The 17,550-nt window shown below is 39.0% G+C and overlaps 1 protein-coding gene across 1 annotated transcript in view; it reads left to right on the top strand.

Annotated features, from left to right (window-relative positions):
• Positions 1 to 9,645, top strand: part of LOC109044287 (xaa-Pro aminopeptidase 1) — a 32,315-nt gene extending 22,670 nt beyond the window's left edge. The window contains exons 8-14 of the mRNA XM_019061931.2: positions 45 to 200; positions 1,825 to 2,044; positions 3,067 to 3,300; positions 4,248 to 4,316; positions 4,968 to 5,035; positions 5,668 to 5,760; positions 7,488 to 9,645. Of these exons, the coding sequence (XP_018917476.2) occupies positions 45 to 200; positions 1,825 to 2,044; positions 3,067 to 3,300; positions 4,248 to 4,316; positions 4,968 to 5,035; positions 5,668 to 5,760; positions 7,488 to 7,721 (1,074 nt within the window). The 3' untranslated portion in view covers positions 7,722 to 9,645. The remainder of the gene's footprint in view (positions 1 to 44; positions 201 to 1,824; positions 2,045 to 3,066; positions 3,301 to 4,247; positions 4,317 to 4,967; positions 5,036 to 5,667; positions 5,761 to 7,487) is intronic.
• The last annotated feature ends 7,905 nt before the right edge of the window (positions 9,646 to 17,550 follow it).

Raw genomic sequence — 17,550 nt, forward strand, 5'->3', positions numbered from 1 at the left:
TAAGCCATCATTTTCAACTCAGTGAATGGACATTTTTGCTACAGGTTCGCTCGGACAAGCGACTTTTAGCGGTCTCGCCGATCATAGCGATGAAGGCCGAAAAAAACGAGGTGGAAAGAGCAGGCATGAAGCGAGCCCATGTTCGGGACGCCGCTGCAATCTGCGACTTTATGGCCTTCGTCACGCGCACCATGCAGCAGGTAATCTAAACTCCCTGAAATTTCGGCTCGTTCAATTACGAGGCCCTTTTGTACCTGAGCGACATCTCCTCCTAAACAGCGGCACAATGTGCGAACATTACTTTAATCAGTGGCGTGGCGTGAATTGCGATACATCGATTGGTATGCCATTTAAACCTATGAAAAAAGATCGATTATCAGGGTGTTCGCAGCGAACACCTTAGTAATCGATTCTTTACCATAGCTTCAAATGGCGAGATATCGATAATCGATTATTCACGCCACGCCACTGACTTTAATGCTGCCGTGCTGAAAAAACGACGCATGAAAATAAATGTTGTAAAGTTTCCCTCGGTAAAGTATACATTTTTTTTTTAAAAAAAAAGTGTCATTTGTTTTTTTAATTCCTCGGAGAATGGAGTGATGTGAATCAAAGATTTTCTGTTTATCCAACGTAATTAATTCCATGCCTACATGTAAATTTCATTAGAAACGCGATTTTGCCACTGGTGTAATCTAAAATCAACTTCTTTTATCTAAAAAAAAAGCTGATGAAAAAAATTCTGTGAATCAATCATCTTAATTTTTCTCCGTAATTTCTTCTAAATTTTTCAAAGAATTTCATTTACGATTTTTGGTAGCATATCTCGAAATTGTATTGATAAATTTACTCAAAGCTATAAATATTCGAATTAATAATATTTGGCAACACTCAAATGTTCATGCACCGAGCTCCCTTTGTCTGGCGGAGAGTAAGACTTTCGAGACAAAAAGGCCCCTGGAAAGCTCGCAAACAGGGGTAGCTCTATGCCTCGACTGGTGTTTGGTGTCATCTAGGGTCTATTTAATTTTATGGGCGATTTTGCTGTCTGCCTCCGAGAAAGCGCATCATCCATTGTTTCGAAACTCAACTTTTAGACTTATCCCGGGAGGAGGTCGGAAGGGGGGGGGGGAGTCTACTCACTAGAGATGGTGGTGGAACTGCGGAAGTAAGAATGAAAAGATGCATGGATAGAATGCGACCAGCAAAAATAATTTGATGGGCAGAAGGGGGATTTTATCGGAGGATATTGCCGAAAAAGATGTTGAAAGATAGTGAGGATAGGTGAGAAAGGAAGTGAAAGTGGAAAAGGAAAGGGAGGAAGGAAGGTGGAAGTGCTGTCTTCTTTGTTTTGACCGTGACAAAGGTATTCTTTCAGCATGGTGAAGCGTGGATTTTCATTTTCATTTTCTTATCTCATGTCTGATTTCTTTCCACAGAGTGATGTATCTTAATGGGCTCCTCTTCTTGAAAAAGTGCGAGTTTTTAATCTCTTGTTTGTGATGTAAATAACTGGAGACACAATCAACCAAATGGAATATACGCACGTTTTCTTGCAGGATCCAAGAAGTATTTGGTCTGAAAGGCGAAAGTTGTTCCAAATAGTAAGCCTGGTTATAAGGTAACCAGGCTTTCCTCATAAATCAGTACACTACGACCAGTTTAACTTTTCTGTGCATTGTCACAAATAATGGAAAATGTTTAAACTTCATGTGTTTTCTTCTATGCATGTGATCGTATCGATTAGGAAACGTCATTTCAAATTTCGTCTACCTATGAATATTTTTTTATGGGCGAGTTTTATTATTATTGTCAATTTTCCAGGATTTGGATACGGACCACGAAACTTGGGACGAGTTAAAGATGGTGCGGGAATTGAACCGGTTTCGGAGGGAGGAAAATTTGACGAGAGGTATCAGTTTCCCGACAATCGTTGCGTTCGGGCCGCATTCCGCCATCCCTCACTATGTGCCGTCCAATTTGACCAATGTCCAGGTCGATAAATCCAACATGTTGCTCATCGACTCAGGAGGGCATTATTACGGTAAGCTATGGATCTTAATGGAAGTGGGTTTTCCATTGATGGTATCCAATAATGCAAACGTTCTGCACATGACAACTTTTTTGGGAGGGAAGGGAGGCACTGCAAATTTCTTACACAAAATCACGACTAAGAATGATGAGATAGTATGCAAAATCACACACAGTTTACTCACGAATTTGATTTTTCTTCTCCTTTTCGATGAGCATAAAAGATGGAACCTTATTTTACGAAGAACCCTCGTAGTAGATGTTACGATATATCCGCGGAATACTCAAATTCTAATTTTTTGACCAAATGTGACAAACATTTCTTGCCTGAAAAACGGACCTCATTGCACACGGAGAAAAATTTACCTGTAAATAATTTTCTCATTTAAGTTTCTTATTTAAAACAACCAGAATTCCCGTTGTCCGTTTGGGATTCCTATATTGTTGCGACAGCTGGAACTTCATTGGGACGACGGGAACTCCAGTTGTCTCAAATGGACTCCATTTTGCTTAGGAACTGTCATTTCTAGCTTAGATTAGAAACAACGTATGCACCATTAGTTTCCTCATGCACATAAGTGGTTTTACAGATGATCCAGATGTTGTAGTCCGCGCGAATGGCAAAATGAATTCCAAATACATCGACGGTGTAAATCGGCAATCACATAACTCGTTTGCGATGTCTGAAAATCTCAATGTTATTTTTTTAAAGGAGAACAAAATGACATCATTCCTTGAAGTTTTTGCAGAATTTTCTTCGCACAGAGAAGGAAAATCAAGGCAGTTTTGAAGAATTGCCGTTGAGTAGTTTTCGGTGTAAAAAATAAAGTATGGCAGGAAGTCTGCGACGTCGGAAACCGAGTTATGTGACTGCCGACTTACACCGTTGATACGTCAGATGAGGAAATTTTTAACTTGACGTACCTTTAGGTGCTCTGAGAATTTTTTCTGCGTCCACTAGAGTCTGTTCCGTTTCGCAGTGTCGATGGTTAAAATTACATGTATTTTACTTTTAATATTCCTTTGTTTGGACAGATGGCACGACAGACGTGACCCGAACGTTCCACCTGGGAACTCCAACCGAGGAACAGATCACTGCTTACACGCGGGTGCTCATGGGCCTGATCGACTTGTCAGCAGCCCCGTTCCCGAAGGACAGCTCCCCGCAGAGCCTTGACTCCATAGCGAGAGCTCCCATCTGGGAAATGGCCGCCGACTATCCTCACGGCACCGGCCATGGAATTGGCACCTTCAATTCAATCCATGAGTGTAAGTTGGATTGCATTTTGCAAAAAGGAACCACTAGCATTGCAATGTTGCTAAGATTGTGCAACTTCTTTTGTCTTGGAGGAAAAACCCCATTATCTATTAATAGTTTCTATTTTACTCGCTAAAAACTGTAAATTTAAGACAAAAATTACCATCTAAATTTCATAGTTTTTCACGATGTCCTCAATTTTATTGCAAAGGATGAAGTTGCACAATCATCAGCATCAGCAGCATCATTGCAATGCTAGTGGTTCCTTTTTGCAAAATGCAATCCAGTTATCCATCCGCGAAGATGCTTCTTTCTTGCATTTTTCTGCCTGACAACACTAAAAAAAGGGTATCACCATCTGAACTAAACTTCTAGCGGATTTTGGCGCCAGCCATAAGAGTAGTTGCACTAGCTAGAAGTGTAAAGGCACCAGCCAGCGGTATAGTTAATTCAACCGCACTAATGCCAACTGTGAGGGTACCAGCTAGAGGTATGGTTGATCCAACCACACTTTCAGCTGACTTTAACCATACCTCTGGCTTGTGCAACTACTGTAATACCTGGCACTAAAATCAGCGAGGAGTATAGTTGAGATTGTGATACTTTTTTTCCCCGTGTAAACAAACCGAGGAATCTGTCATTTAATACTTGAAAAAGGAAAACTATGAACATTTCTGAGTCATAAATCTGTTGGGTTCTCTAACAGGGATCTAAAGTGGAAACTTTCCCGAGAAATTTTGACGAAAAGCACACAGTCATGCATACACGCGGTACACTTTATAATACTCTAACACTCTACACCTACGAACCCACGATACTCCTAAATGCCGCCGAGAATGTTCTCGTGATATCTATAACCGTTTATTTCGGTACAATTATATCGGACAGTTTATCGAATTTTAATTGATTTACTGAACTTTGAGAAGCTTAATTAAATTATTTCACTTAAAATTTTCAGCACCCCTCCTCATCTCAGGTCACATCACGGAGAAGTTCATGTTCAAAGAAGGCCATTTTGTGTCCATTGGTAAGTTCAAAACGTATCTCAATCATCTCTCATAAAAAAAATCTATAATGATGATGTGATTACAATGTTTGCAGATTGTCCGAGAGCCTTTGCACGCGTCGCAAAGTTTTCGCACGATATTGCACCTGTAAAACAATTTCTTACATTTGTGCGAGCGATTTGCTCCAAACAATCAAAACTGAATAAAATGCAAAGTTAACGAACGACTTTTTTCTTAAGCAGCATTTTTTATGGACCAGGCTTGACAATCAAAATGTAGGGCCTACCCAGCTTGATAGACGGACAGTTTAATGTAACCAGTCTGACAGCCGATTTTACTTGTTTAACAGGTGTAGATAGTGTTAGTTTTAGGAGGAGGAATAGAAGATCGAGTTTCGTTGACAGATGAATCATTTATCCAGATTATAATCTCTCAGTCGCAACGTGCCGTTTACTTTAGCGCCTTGATACAACTATTCGCACTTAATGGATGCCCATATTGCATATACGGAAAATTGAAGGCGTTTTGAATTTCCTTGCCCTGATACTGTGACACGACTTAGCCTTATTATGTTTTTGAATGGCTCGCAATAAATAAACAAACTAATTCATGTGAATGCGGAGCTTTAATCGTTGATAGTATACTGATATTTTTTGTACACTTTTTTTTAGAACCTGGATATTATCGAGATGGAAAATTCGGCGTGCGGCTTGAGAATATCGTCGAGATTGTTAAAAGTGTGAGTAGAAGTTTCATATCCTCAATTCTTTGTATTTACTTCTTATACAACTTGATCATTTCTTTCGCTTTACTTTTAATAAATTCTAAGGCAGTGGTCTTTATTCAACGCCATGGCCCATCGAGTATCTTAGATTGGAAAAATATACTGATTGATTTTATCTTTCTTTAAGAGAGGAAATCGACCTCAATTGTGCCTCTTTCTTCTTTCAAGAATATTCTTTATAACTTTTATGCATGAATCTCAGGTAAAATTCTTTTCCAGAAGTAACATGTAAGATAGCATTTAAAACAGATCAATCGAGTTTTGAGTTCGATCCTGTTTCATATAGAAATAGGCTGTTTATCAGAAAGGAACCAACCCATATTTTCGATAAAATTGATTTAAGAATGATCTTGAGTTTCGCCGCCGTGCATTAGCTCTTGGCAAAAACTGTAAGTCTAAAAACATTTTTTTTTATGAAAAGAGGGTTTAAAGTTTATTTCTTACATTCAGCCTTACGCAAGAACGAAACTTTAAACCTCTTTTTCTCAGTTTCAACTTAATGTGGGTTGGTTTCTTTCTGATGAACTCGGTCCAAATATGATTTGATACACAAAGGCACATACTGATTTCTTGCGGATTTATTTCAGAATATTTCGGAAGCATTCCTTGCATTCCACACTGTCACCCTCGTGCCTTTTGAGCAAAAATTGATCGACGTAAATAAATTAGACTGCAAGCAGGTAAGTAAGCTTCATAGAACTTAATTTCATTCCCGCTCAGTCAGTCAGATCATTTGATTTGATTTTAGGAGCTACATTATGTTATTGCATCGTATAGAAGTCCATTATGCTGTTTTTAATAGAAAAATCCTTCATATAATACGACTTAAAACTAATCAATTGCTCTAGTCATGCAATCGACTTTTCATGATAATAACATATATCGACGGTGAAACTACCAAACCACGTATCTCGGTTTGCGACGTCGCAGACTTCCTGTCATACTTTATTTTTTAAATGAAAAGCTACTTAACGTCCAGTCTTGAAAATTTCCGTGATTTTTCCTCTTCGTGCGGAGAAAATTCTGTGAAAATTTCAAGGAATGATATTGATTTGGTCTACTTCAAAAAAATAAAATGTGAGCGGAGATTTTTAAACACCGCAAACGAGATACGTGGTTTGATAGTTTCACCGTCGATATGTGCCTAATAAGCAGAAAATAACAAAATCTGTCAAGTTTATACATCCCTCTGTTAATGAAGATGTTGAAGATGTACATATTGCTCCTCGAAAAACACGGTAGAAGACTTCATTCAACATGGTCGAGCATAAAAGGTATAATGATTTTCACATCAAATTCATCAATAGTGGACGTGGAATAACTTTTGTTCATCTGATCGGTGAATTAAAAATTATGGAAACCATGATATACTTTATCCCGGTGGATGACGACATTTGAGGGTCTTGGAGGACAAGGTGTCTAAGTTCAATTTATGAAAAAATTGAGATATTAATGATTTCAAGTAAAACTAGCCTTAATTATGCATATTCTGCGAAAAATACGCTCCCAAATGCCAACATTTAAGCATCAAACAGTCAGTTTGAACTTTCTTTCCACCATAAGGATCCATGTAATTTTGAGACTTCAAACGCGTATTTCTCGGATCGAAATAGCAAAAACTGTACTTACGTGCCTTCACTATCGAGTCCCTTATTCGTTGTTTTTCGAAGGGCAATAAATTCTAGCTGAAGCGCAATTCAGCTATGCATTCACGACTGCAAAAATGTCGAAATAAATCGACAAGCCCAGCGTTCATGGAGGCTATTTCCAATTTAATCTTCCGTCACATTCTTACGGCGCAATGATACAACTATTTGAACTCTCCGGAATGCGTGAGGTATCACGCCGCATTTGAAGGCGTTTTCAAAACAGCCAAGTTCCGATACCCGGATTATCGTTTTGCATAGTTCATATTATTTTGTTATATTCCGTACCACTTGTTTATTTTTAATCCTCGTAAAAAAACCACCCATTTGCTAAATACAATTATTCCTTTGCTCCTATTGATCATAGATATTTGGCGTATATATGATTTTCCTGTGCTTCGAGCTATCAATCTGTTGCTCTGCATAGCATTCCGACGGCGTAAGTCCGTAATCACATATGTCGTTTGTGGTGTCTGAAAATCTCCGCCTCTATATTCTTTTTTTATAAAGGAGAGCAAATTGATATCATTTCATGAAGTTTATGCAGAATTTTCTTCGCACAGAGAAGAAAAATCACGGAAGTTTTAAAGAATTGCCGTCGAGTAGTTTTCCGTTTAAAAAATAAAGTATGTCAGGAAGTCTGCGACGTCGCAAACCGAGTTATGTGATTGCCGGCTTACACCGTCGGTTTGTATGATGTCCCTGTGTTTCGAGCGTATCAATTGTTCCAGTGTTCTGTATAACGTTTGGCAATGTTACAGAAAGTTTGGCTGAACCACTACAACCACCGGATCCGGCACGAGGTGGGTGGACTCCTGAACGAGCAAATGCGACGGGGATACGAATGGCTTCTGGTGAACACCCGACACATTCCGATCAACTCTTGCGAGACCATCTCCACACACTCGATGGCCAACCTGAGCCGCCCTAGTGTCTGTCTCGTCGCCACCCTCATCTTATGCCTTTTCTACTATTTGAACTCGTACTCGAATTAGACTCTACGCCTCTTCAGTTTTATACGAAAGACAGAAGGGATTTAGGAACCTAGGGACTTTGCAACCTAGGTTGATGTCAGTTTATCTTTTGCTGAGAGACATCAATGTCTAAACTTTGAAACCACGTATCTTATAATGCAGTTTTGCAAACTTCCTCTCGTATTTTATTTTTTTAGAAAAAGCAACTTGTTATTACATCTTCATATTTTCTTGATTTTTCATTTATCCTGTCATGTTCATTCTGTAAAAATGTCAAGGCCTAATATCCGGTAAAAAATGAGAAATAAAATACGGAAGGAGACTTTGAAATGCTGTTGTCGAGTTGCGTGCTCTCAATAATTATGCATCGATATGCATTTGAGACGGTGTTTCCTATGTCAGCTGAGAGAAAAATAATTATTGATCCCATGGGAGCAGTTTCAAGTTTGAGGACGAAAAATAAGGAATGTTCTCGAAAACCTGTTGATAGTGTGCTGGCGCTATCGCCCCTTTTTTAAAGGGTACAATTCATAACTTCAGAGTATTAGAAAGCGTTTAGGATGGAAAATTTAATATCAATATTTTTGAACCAAAATCGCTTTCTTTGCCGTACTTACTTAACAATTTGAGATTCTACTTCAGGAAACCTTCTGTTTGAGATCATCACAAAAATTCGGTTTGAAAGAATTCTGGGTTTGAATTTTTTCTCGGGAGAGGAGGGCTCCTTGGATGGGGAGGTCATATCTTACCTAATGTTGAATGATCTCGGTTTTTATGGAATCCTACTGATTGCAGCTATTCTGGGGGTTGTCTATGGGGAAGAGTCCAAGTCCATTCTTGTGTTCCCGACGTAAGCTACGTCGCTGGGAACGATTAAATAAAATCATACTCATAGCGTTACAAATCAAATTCATGGAGGGCCCCTCACTCCTCAGGCCTTTCAATTCAAAAATGCAATAGAGGCGGTGGTCTCCTTAGTCAATGTATATTTTAACATGTTCCTGTAACATTTTATTTATAGTTACCTCCGTTACTTATCATAACGATCTTTAAGAGCTCCGAGTCATAAGAGTTCAATTACAGGGAAACGATGTCTCTCGACCCAATGCTAATATTTTTTTATGATATTCCTCTGAACAATTCAACGTTAGTGTTTTTCTTCTCTGTTTTTATACCTCTCGAATGTTTGCAAATGATGTGAAGAGAACTAAATGCAGAATGAATTTCATAAAAAAATTTAATGTCGTTGGGAAATGAAACATCGCTACCTTGCTTATTTACTTCGGACTCCTGGCGCTTAAAGTTTGCATACTTACCTACTTCACAACGCACGATCTCATAATAATGATAATATGTACAACTTTGTATTAAATTGTGTTTCAAATCTCTTGAACTAACTGACTTTTTACTTTTTAAGTCAGTCTTGTGCTGGTCAGTCACCCATGTCCACACAAAAGTGTTACCTAATGTTTGCTGCAGTTAGATTGTAAAGGAATATAGCGTTTTCCGCACTGGAAAAAAAACACATGGGCTCTAGAGTCCAGGCTCTTGAAAACATTAACAAGAAAAAATACTCTTGATTCAATCGGATTTTTGCTGGAATCAAAACAAAATCCGCTTAAATTAAGAGGCTTGGTTCTTGATTTAAGCTAGATTCTGATTGAATCAAGAGTACTTTTTCTTGTCGATGTTTTTAAGAGTCTGGACTCTAGATCCAATGTTTTTTTGTTTTTTTTTCCAGTGCGTGCAATCTCATTTAAATTTGCCTTAAACATTCGTTTTTGTGATGGTGTGATTGATCATTGTAATATTGTTACTTCTTTTGATTACTTTATCAATTTCTTCCAATTGGACCTGTATATATGTATGTTAATTAGATGATACACCCTTGCACTTTAACTATTCGATGACGACGGAAATGAATTAAAATTTGAGTTACCTACAATGACTTTATTTTTGCCCTTATTTTTATCCATATGAAAGAGAAGTTTCAGGGAATCGCGTCAAAAATTCATCGTGGCATTTTCTAACGGGAAATGCGATTTTCTTAATGTGCCTAATATGAATGGAGAGCAGTGTTGGATCTATTTTTCTGCAAATCATTGAAACCCGATTCCCCGCAACTATAATCAACTCTGTACAACTCTGAAAAAATAGAGCCGTTTGGCGGTTTCTCTAGACAGTTGATACTGATTTGAGAAACGAAATCGCTCAAGGCCCGACTGTAGGAGTCGCCGACATTTCGCAGACCGCAGGTATGAATTTTGGTCAAATTTAAATAAGCGCATGCAGGCGCATGCAAATAAGTTTGCATGACGCCCGTGCGAAAACAACCACGAAATCAAATCTAAATACATCGATTCTGCCAGACAATCGTCCAGCATATCACAGCTATAAGGCAAAATTTTGAGATGCGAAATGTCCGGATTAAAAAAATAAAAAATTACATTGTTCAAGTGGGAGAATTCGCAACTTTACCACGTAATATAAGAGAACCTGGGTCATATTTTCAAAATCTGGATAAATCGGGCTCATTTAAAGACAATTGTCTGTCGATAGCCGCAAAAATCATGAAACTAAGCGTTACCAGATACGCAAATTATAGTGTAGAGTTGAGGGGCCCGGTGGATTTACTATTTAAATTAGCTTTTGGCGATATCTTGTATGTCTGTTGCTAAAAACGAGTAAGTCGCGTGGCTTACTTAAGTGTATGTGTGGGGGTAGTTAATTGGTTAGACGGGTATTACCAGCTACCTCTTTGCATTTCTCTTTGACAGTTTATATGCCTGTTGCTAAAAACTCATTTATGCTCCCATCTAAGTTATGTTTTTACGCGGTTTTCCTCATGCACTAAGCTGATTAAAGTTTCGGAAGTGTAGTTTTTTTTTTTTTTTTTTTGCATTTAATTATCTTTCTTCTCCTCTCGCCCGTGGACTGTCTTTTGCAGGTGCAAGCGTTTTTTCGTTCCTACTTATGCAAATCGCTGGGTTTATGATTCCTAGGGGATATTTGCCAAATTTCATCATCTCATTCGCGGATTTTTCCGGGTATTTTTCTTGATTTTATTTACAATTTTAAAGTAGCGAAATTCGATTTTACTGTATCATATACGTGGTATGTTGTGAGTGGGATCGGTGTATTTGAGTTCTTTCAGTAAAGTCGCATAAGGATGGGTCATAAACCATGTATTTGAAATTCCCATAGTAAAATCCCATAAGCGTGGCTCAAGAGACACGGCGGGAGAATTTTGGCAAGTTTGAATTCATAATGTTAAATTCCCATAAGAATGGCTCATAGGACATCGCCTCCCTGTTTTTACACTACTAGTAGGGTGTCGAGTCATCTTCACAATGTGATAAGCCTTCAATCCAGTTAGCGGCAATGTGCCTATACTCGCGGTTGAGCAGTTACCGCAAGTAACTTTCACATTGCGTTTGGCGCAATGCGAGAAGTATTCATGCAGTCTTGTAGGCGCTAATATGAGTTTTACACAGACCGCACCGTGTTTGGCGCGATTATTCGAACTCGCGTAAAGATAATCGCGGCATCGAAAAATGGGGATTAAAAGGCCCATGTTGTGTCTCGACGTCGTTTAATAAATATTGAAAAAATAATCCACGAAATTAAGCCTCATTTCTTATTCTAGATAGTTGGTTGAGACTTGAAAGTACTTGATGTATGGTTTAGTATGTTCGGCAGCGTTATGTAAATTTTTGGATAACGAGTCGTACTGATAGGGGAGAAGATTTGAACTCTAAGCTAAATTCTAGCCCCCTGAATGTATCCTAGTATCGACAAGTTTAAGTTCATTGGTGAGACAAGCCAAAAAGGATAGTGTCATTTGACGTAAAACCCTTTGTTCCTACAAGTGTGCCTCTTGACAAGACTTAATCCCTTACTGCGGATGACACGCTGAAGGAGATCATGACAAGACGAGTAGGTAGGCTTTGAGTGAGGAAGCAATGTAGTATAGACTTCATCAAAACTACTTAAATTTGCGCAAAATTAGGGGCTTTCACGTTAGTAGCAAGATTTTCAAACATGCTTTTACTGTAGGTATAAACATCGACCTCACACCTCTTCTTTAACTGCAATAATAATTGTGTTAATCAACACGCCCAAGCGCTCAGCCCTCAGACGTTGCAAAATTTCCTCCGATAAAAACCGGATTTGCTGGGAAAATCTTGAATATTATTTTACAAAAATTTCAAACAATTTTGTACGCAATTCAATCTAAAATATCTGAAAATTTCAAGGAAAAATATGCATGAATGTTGTCAAAAATTTATGTTTTATCTAAGGAAATTTGGCAACTCTCGAATGTTCATACGGCGTTCTTCCTCAGCACACCAGCATAGCCCCTGTTCCTCCCTCCCACAGCCCTTCAAGGAGTCGATATTCCATCATTCCGTGCAACATCCCCTATTGATTCGGTGTTGATCTTTCGAGCGGTGCGGTCGTGTGCTCTCGCCGGAGAAAAGCTAGTGAAAATTCGCGGATGCTTTGACTTTCGAATCGTGCGTAAACGGGCGAAGTCCACTCATCGCGGTCGGACAGCGCGCGCAAGGCGCGGATGCCGTGCATAACGGCGCGAAAACGTAAACAAGTGCGGTGATATCTTATGTCGAGTTCGCATCAAATATGCAAACACAATGTTGTTTGTTATTGGAAAGACAGTCGGTTCGTCGGCTGTGAAAAGTGCCTTGCCCGAGGAAGACTGGCTCTCCCCAGAGCGAGTCCGTTGAAAACTCAAACACCTACACCTTCAGCGATGCCAAATGCTGAAAATATAAACCCGTTTCAGAAGAGTTCGATCCTTTCAAGATCGCCTCCTGGGGCATCAGGGGAAAATAAGCCCGAGAATAATGCTAAAGCTGGCGCACAACCCCTTCCGAACAGCGATAGCGGTTCGAATATAGGGGAGGTAGAGATCAAAGAAGCAGCACAAACAATTCTAACCACAGACCCTGAAAGTGTCAAGGGAGACCCTGCACTAAATGAAAAGACAAAATTCTTTATTTTGCAGTCGATTTCTGTTGTTAAGTCACTGCACGATGAAAATATCCTTGCTAAAAATTTTATTCAAGAGCAAAAGGCCCTCATGGATAAAATACAAAGGGATAGTAAAGCGATGCAGGCCGAAATTAAGGAGCTTAAACTCAATAAGTCGCAACCTCAAGTGGCCGGCGGCTCTAAAAATAAGGGGAAGACACTCATGACTGTCAACAAGGAAATTCCCCAACAAAACGGCGGGAAATTTGGAGCCCTCCTGCTAGATGCGGAAACGGATGATGATTTTTCATCAGGTGACTGGCCAAACTACAATTCAGATCCGGAGTATCAAGACCAACGAAGGACGGCGGCAAAGAAAGTTAAAAAAACTACAAAGAGGAAAAGGAACCAGGATCAATCCAGCCCGGACTCCAAAGACGCCTCTGGAAGTGGAGCAGACGTCCAAGCTACACAGGATAAGTCGAATAACTCTAAGCCTAGCGATAAGTCAAATACCTCTAATCCTAATGATAGGTCCCCAAAAATTCTACCACCCCCTCCCATTAAAGTGGTAGGAATTAAAGATTATCAGGAAATTAAGCGACTTCTCAAAGAAGCGTCTGATAAAGAAGAGTATGTTTTAAAATTTTTAGGTAGTGAAACCTGGAAGGTAAATCCCTCTAACGACGAAACTTTCAGAAAAATCTCTGAAAAATTAAACGAAAGAGAAGTACAATGGTATTCTCACTCCAATAAAAACACTCGGAACATCAAAGTTGTATGCAAAGGTCTCCCCCCCTCCATACCTGAAGATGAAATTGTCTCGGATCTCCTTTCAAAAAACTTCAAAATTAAATCAGCTGTTTGCATGAGAAAAAGAGTAGAGAAACAACAGAAAAAAAATGAAAAAACAATTATGCCTATGGATACTGATCCTGAATCTGCTACCCCCCTTCAAACTACCCCTTTGGTAACAACATCTGAAAATCAAACCACAAATGCTAAACCTATCAAGGAATTCGAACTCATAAAAATACCAGTTCATCAACTTGATTTTGACCATTCAGAATCAATAGAAAACATCTATAAGATCAAAGCAATTGCTCATACTATTGTTCACATAGAGCCAATGAAGATAGATAATAAGATAGTTCCACAGTGCCGAAGATGTCAGTGTTTTTCGCATACTCAAAACTTTTGCAGAAAAAACCCACGGTGTGTCAAATGCGCAGGCAAACATTTATCTCCTGAGTGTCCTTTTAAAGGTCGGATCTTAAATCCAAAATGCGTAAATTGTGGCGCGATCGGTCATCCCGCGAGTTATCGCGGATGTCCCTTTGCGAAAGAATTTCAAGTTGCACGAAAAAAGCAACTCCAAGCTAAGAAAAACTCCCCTGATCAAAAAAGTTTTCCGAAACTAGGGAAAAATATAACAACTCATGCTCCTCCAAAGAAATTGGATAGGACTTTTGCTCAAGCATTATCAGGCAATACAGCTAATCCGGCAACACAGGGCGCAGGAGACAGTTCTGCCGCTCTGATCGGTGTCTTATTACAAACAATAGAAACTTTGAATGCTCAGCTCAGAGTTCTCACCGAGAAAGTGAGTAAACTTGAAGCTAGCCAGAAAAGATAAATAAAGCAATGAATGACTTTTTTTTTAAATTGAATTGTGATTCATTGACTAATCAGAATTTCTTAATGTCTCAACAGGAAATTTATCCAGAAATCAATTTCGATGATGTTAAAGAGCTACGAGCAAGGACTAATTGCAAGTCATTAAACATTATGGCATGGAATTGCGGAGGACTGACCAGGGTGAAGGCCGAGGAATTCAACGTCACGCTAAGGGATTTCAATGTGGATATAGCCCTTCTGTCTGAGACCTGGTTCACCAGGTCAGATTTTAAAAGGTATTTTTTGGGTTATAAAATGTATAACTCTTTTCATCCATCAAACAAACGCAGAGGTGGCTCTTCCATCTTAATTAAAGAATCAATTAAACATAATCTGATTAAAATCATAGAATCCAACGCCTTTCAAACCGTAGTGATAAATGTTCAATCGGAAATTGACTCATTCAACGTTGCTTCTCTCTACACCCCTCCTCGTAACATTCTCACAAAGGATGATTACTCTGGTTTCCTGGATGAACTGGGTCCCAAGTATCTGGTGGGTGGGGATTGGAATGCTAAAAACCCCAGATGGGGATCGAGGATAGTTAATCCTAAAGGCGAATCTCTTTTAGAAGCCGTAAATTTTGCAGGTGGAAATTTTATCTCACCGGGAAAACCGACAAATTTTCCGTCGGTCCCTGGCCACCAACCGGACTTAATAGACTTTTTTGTTTTTAAAAATATTAATTTAATTGATCAAACCTCATGTGATACCTTAATGTCAAAAGATAAAGGACACGCTAAGGTTATTTTAGAAATTTTTACTAACCCAATTCTGGAAAACCGCCCTCCAGCGTTATGTTCAAAAAGAACAAATTGGGAAAAATTTAGACTAGATCTCGAAAAAGTCATAGATAATAGTGTTCCAATCCTCTCTCCGGCAGATATCGATAGAGAGACAGAGTTATTGGTGGAAAACATCAGAGTGTGTGCCACAGCTAACACCCCAGTTGCCTCAACCAACATTAAACCCTACACAATACCTAAAGATCTCCTTAAACTTATACGTCTTAAACGGAAAGCAAAAAGGACTTCATCAAAATCCCATTTCCCTGAAGACAACTCTAATTACAATAGACTAAACTCAATAGTTAAAAAAAGGATGCAAGAATATCTTAACTTCAAATTTGAAAAATTCATTAATTCTCTCTCCCCAACTGCCGATAAAAATTATTCTCTATGGGCAGCCACTAAATACCTTAAAAAACCAAAGCAATTAAAATTTCCGATCAGCAAGCCTGATAAAACTTGGGCAAACACAGATGCTGAAAAGGCAGAAATCCTTGCGGATCATTTTGAGGCAGCCTTCCAGCCTCATGATGATCTGGAGTTTCAATCAGATTCTGATACACCCGCCAGTAACTCTGACTCGGAGTCGGAACAGGGGGAAATGTCCACATTGAAACCCCGGAAGGTCAGAAAGATTCCACCGGTAAAAATTAAATCTATCTCCCCCTCAGAAATCCTAAAGGAAATCAAAGGGAAAATCAAAGCAAAAAAAGCACCGGGATTTGATAAGATCTCTGGTCTCATTCTTAAAAACTTGCCTAAAAAGGCAATAATGAAATTAACAGTGTTGTTTAACGCAGTAATTCGTTTCAAATACATCCCATCACAATGGAAAATGGCTGAAATTTTCGTTCTTTTAAAGCCAGATAAGCCCCCCACTGAAGCATCATCTTATAGACCTATCTCCTTGCTGCCAGTAATAGGCAAATTATTTGAGAAGCTCTATATAAAAAGATTAAACGAAATTGTCTCTAAACAAAATTTGATTATAGATGCACAATTTGGCTTCCGTGCTAAACACAGCACGGTGGACCAACTACACCGTGTTACTAAATTTATAGAGGATTCTCTTGAGAGGGGAGAATACTGCGTGGCAGTTTTTCTGGACGTAGCGCAGGCGTTTGATCGCGTCTGGCACGAGCGTCTTATCGAAAAGCTTTATAAAATGCTCCCTTGTAACCACGTGGAGCTCTTGTCATCCTTTCTCAAAGGTAGACATTTCCGGGTAAGGTATGAAAATACTACCTCGGGTTTCAGACCTATTAGGGCAGGAGTTCCACAGGGTTCCTGCCTTTCCCCCCTTCTCTATTCCCTTTTCACCACAGACATCCCACAGTCTGGGAGAGGGGGAAAATTGGGAGTATACGCCGATGACACGCTCGTGTTAACAGCGTCCAAGAGTTATAGGGAGGCACGACATAACGCACAGTGCCACCTAAATAAAATTCACCGCTGGACAAGCAAAGATAAGACTAAACTAAATGCTTCAAAATCAATTGAGGTGGTCTTCACCAACAGACCCTTTACTCATATTCCACTTCTCCTAGGAGAAAATGAAATTCCTCGCGACACCGTCGCTAGATATCTTGGCCTTCACCTGGATTCCAGGCTCAAGTGGGGGGCACATATAAAGAAAAAAGTTGCACAATTGAAACTTAAATTTAATGATATGCAATGGCTATTAGGCCGTAAATCGAAGTTATCCTTACACATCAAATTGCTCCTCTACAAGTCAATGTTGAGGCCAGTTTGGAGTTATGGCTGCCAATTGTGGGGTTGCGCAGCCAAATCAAACTTAGAAAAGATAGAAATTATGCAAATGAAAATTCTTAGAAGCATTGTTAAAGCTCATTGGTACGAGAGGAACGCTGATATTCGCGCTGACCTCAATATTGATTCTGTAGAGGAGTACATAACTAAATTGTACAACTCTTATGAGACTCGTCTGCATAGGCATCCCAATCCAGAAGCGCTCGCGCTCTTGGAAAGGGACCAATGTATTCGAAGACTCAAACGACGTAAACCCCATGAGCTTGGAATTCAGGGGTTCACAAAATTCCCTTTCGTTTAAAATATTGGCCTCCCTGTGCTCTTAGGACACAATCAGGAGGACTGGGACTTTGACTGGTAATGGTTGTCCGCAATTTCAAATTAACGAAAAAAGACATTTTTATTGCAGAAATAATCATGTTTTTATTACTCTCCTCATTTGTTAGAGGTAGTATTATTTTAACAGTTAAAAGGTGTTTAATTTTAAGTTAATTTTCAGTTAACAATTAAGTTTAGCTTTTAAAGATATTTTATATATCTAAAGTGTATTTTATGTACTATTATTTAAAGTACTAATAAAAAAAAAAAAAAAAAAAAAAAAATCCCCTATTGTTGCACTTTTA

Source organism: Bemisia tabaci, chromosome 3 (assembly GCF_918797505.1).
Source record: "Bemisia tabaci chromosome 3, PGI_BMITA_v3".
NCBI lineage: Eukaryota > Metazoa > Arthropoda > Insecta > Hemiptera > Aleyrodidae > Bemisia > Bemisia tabaci.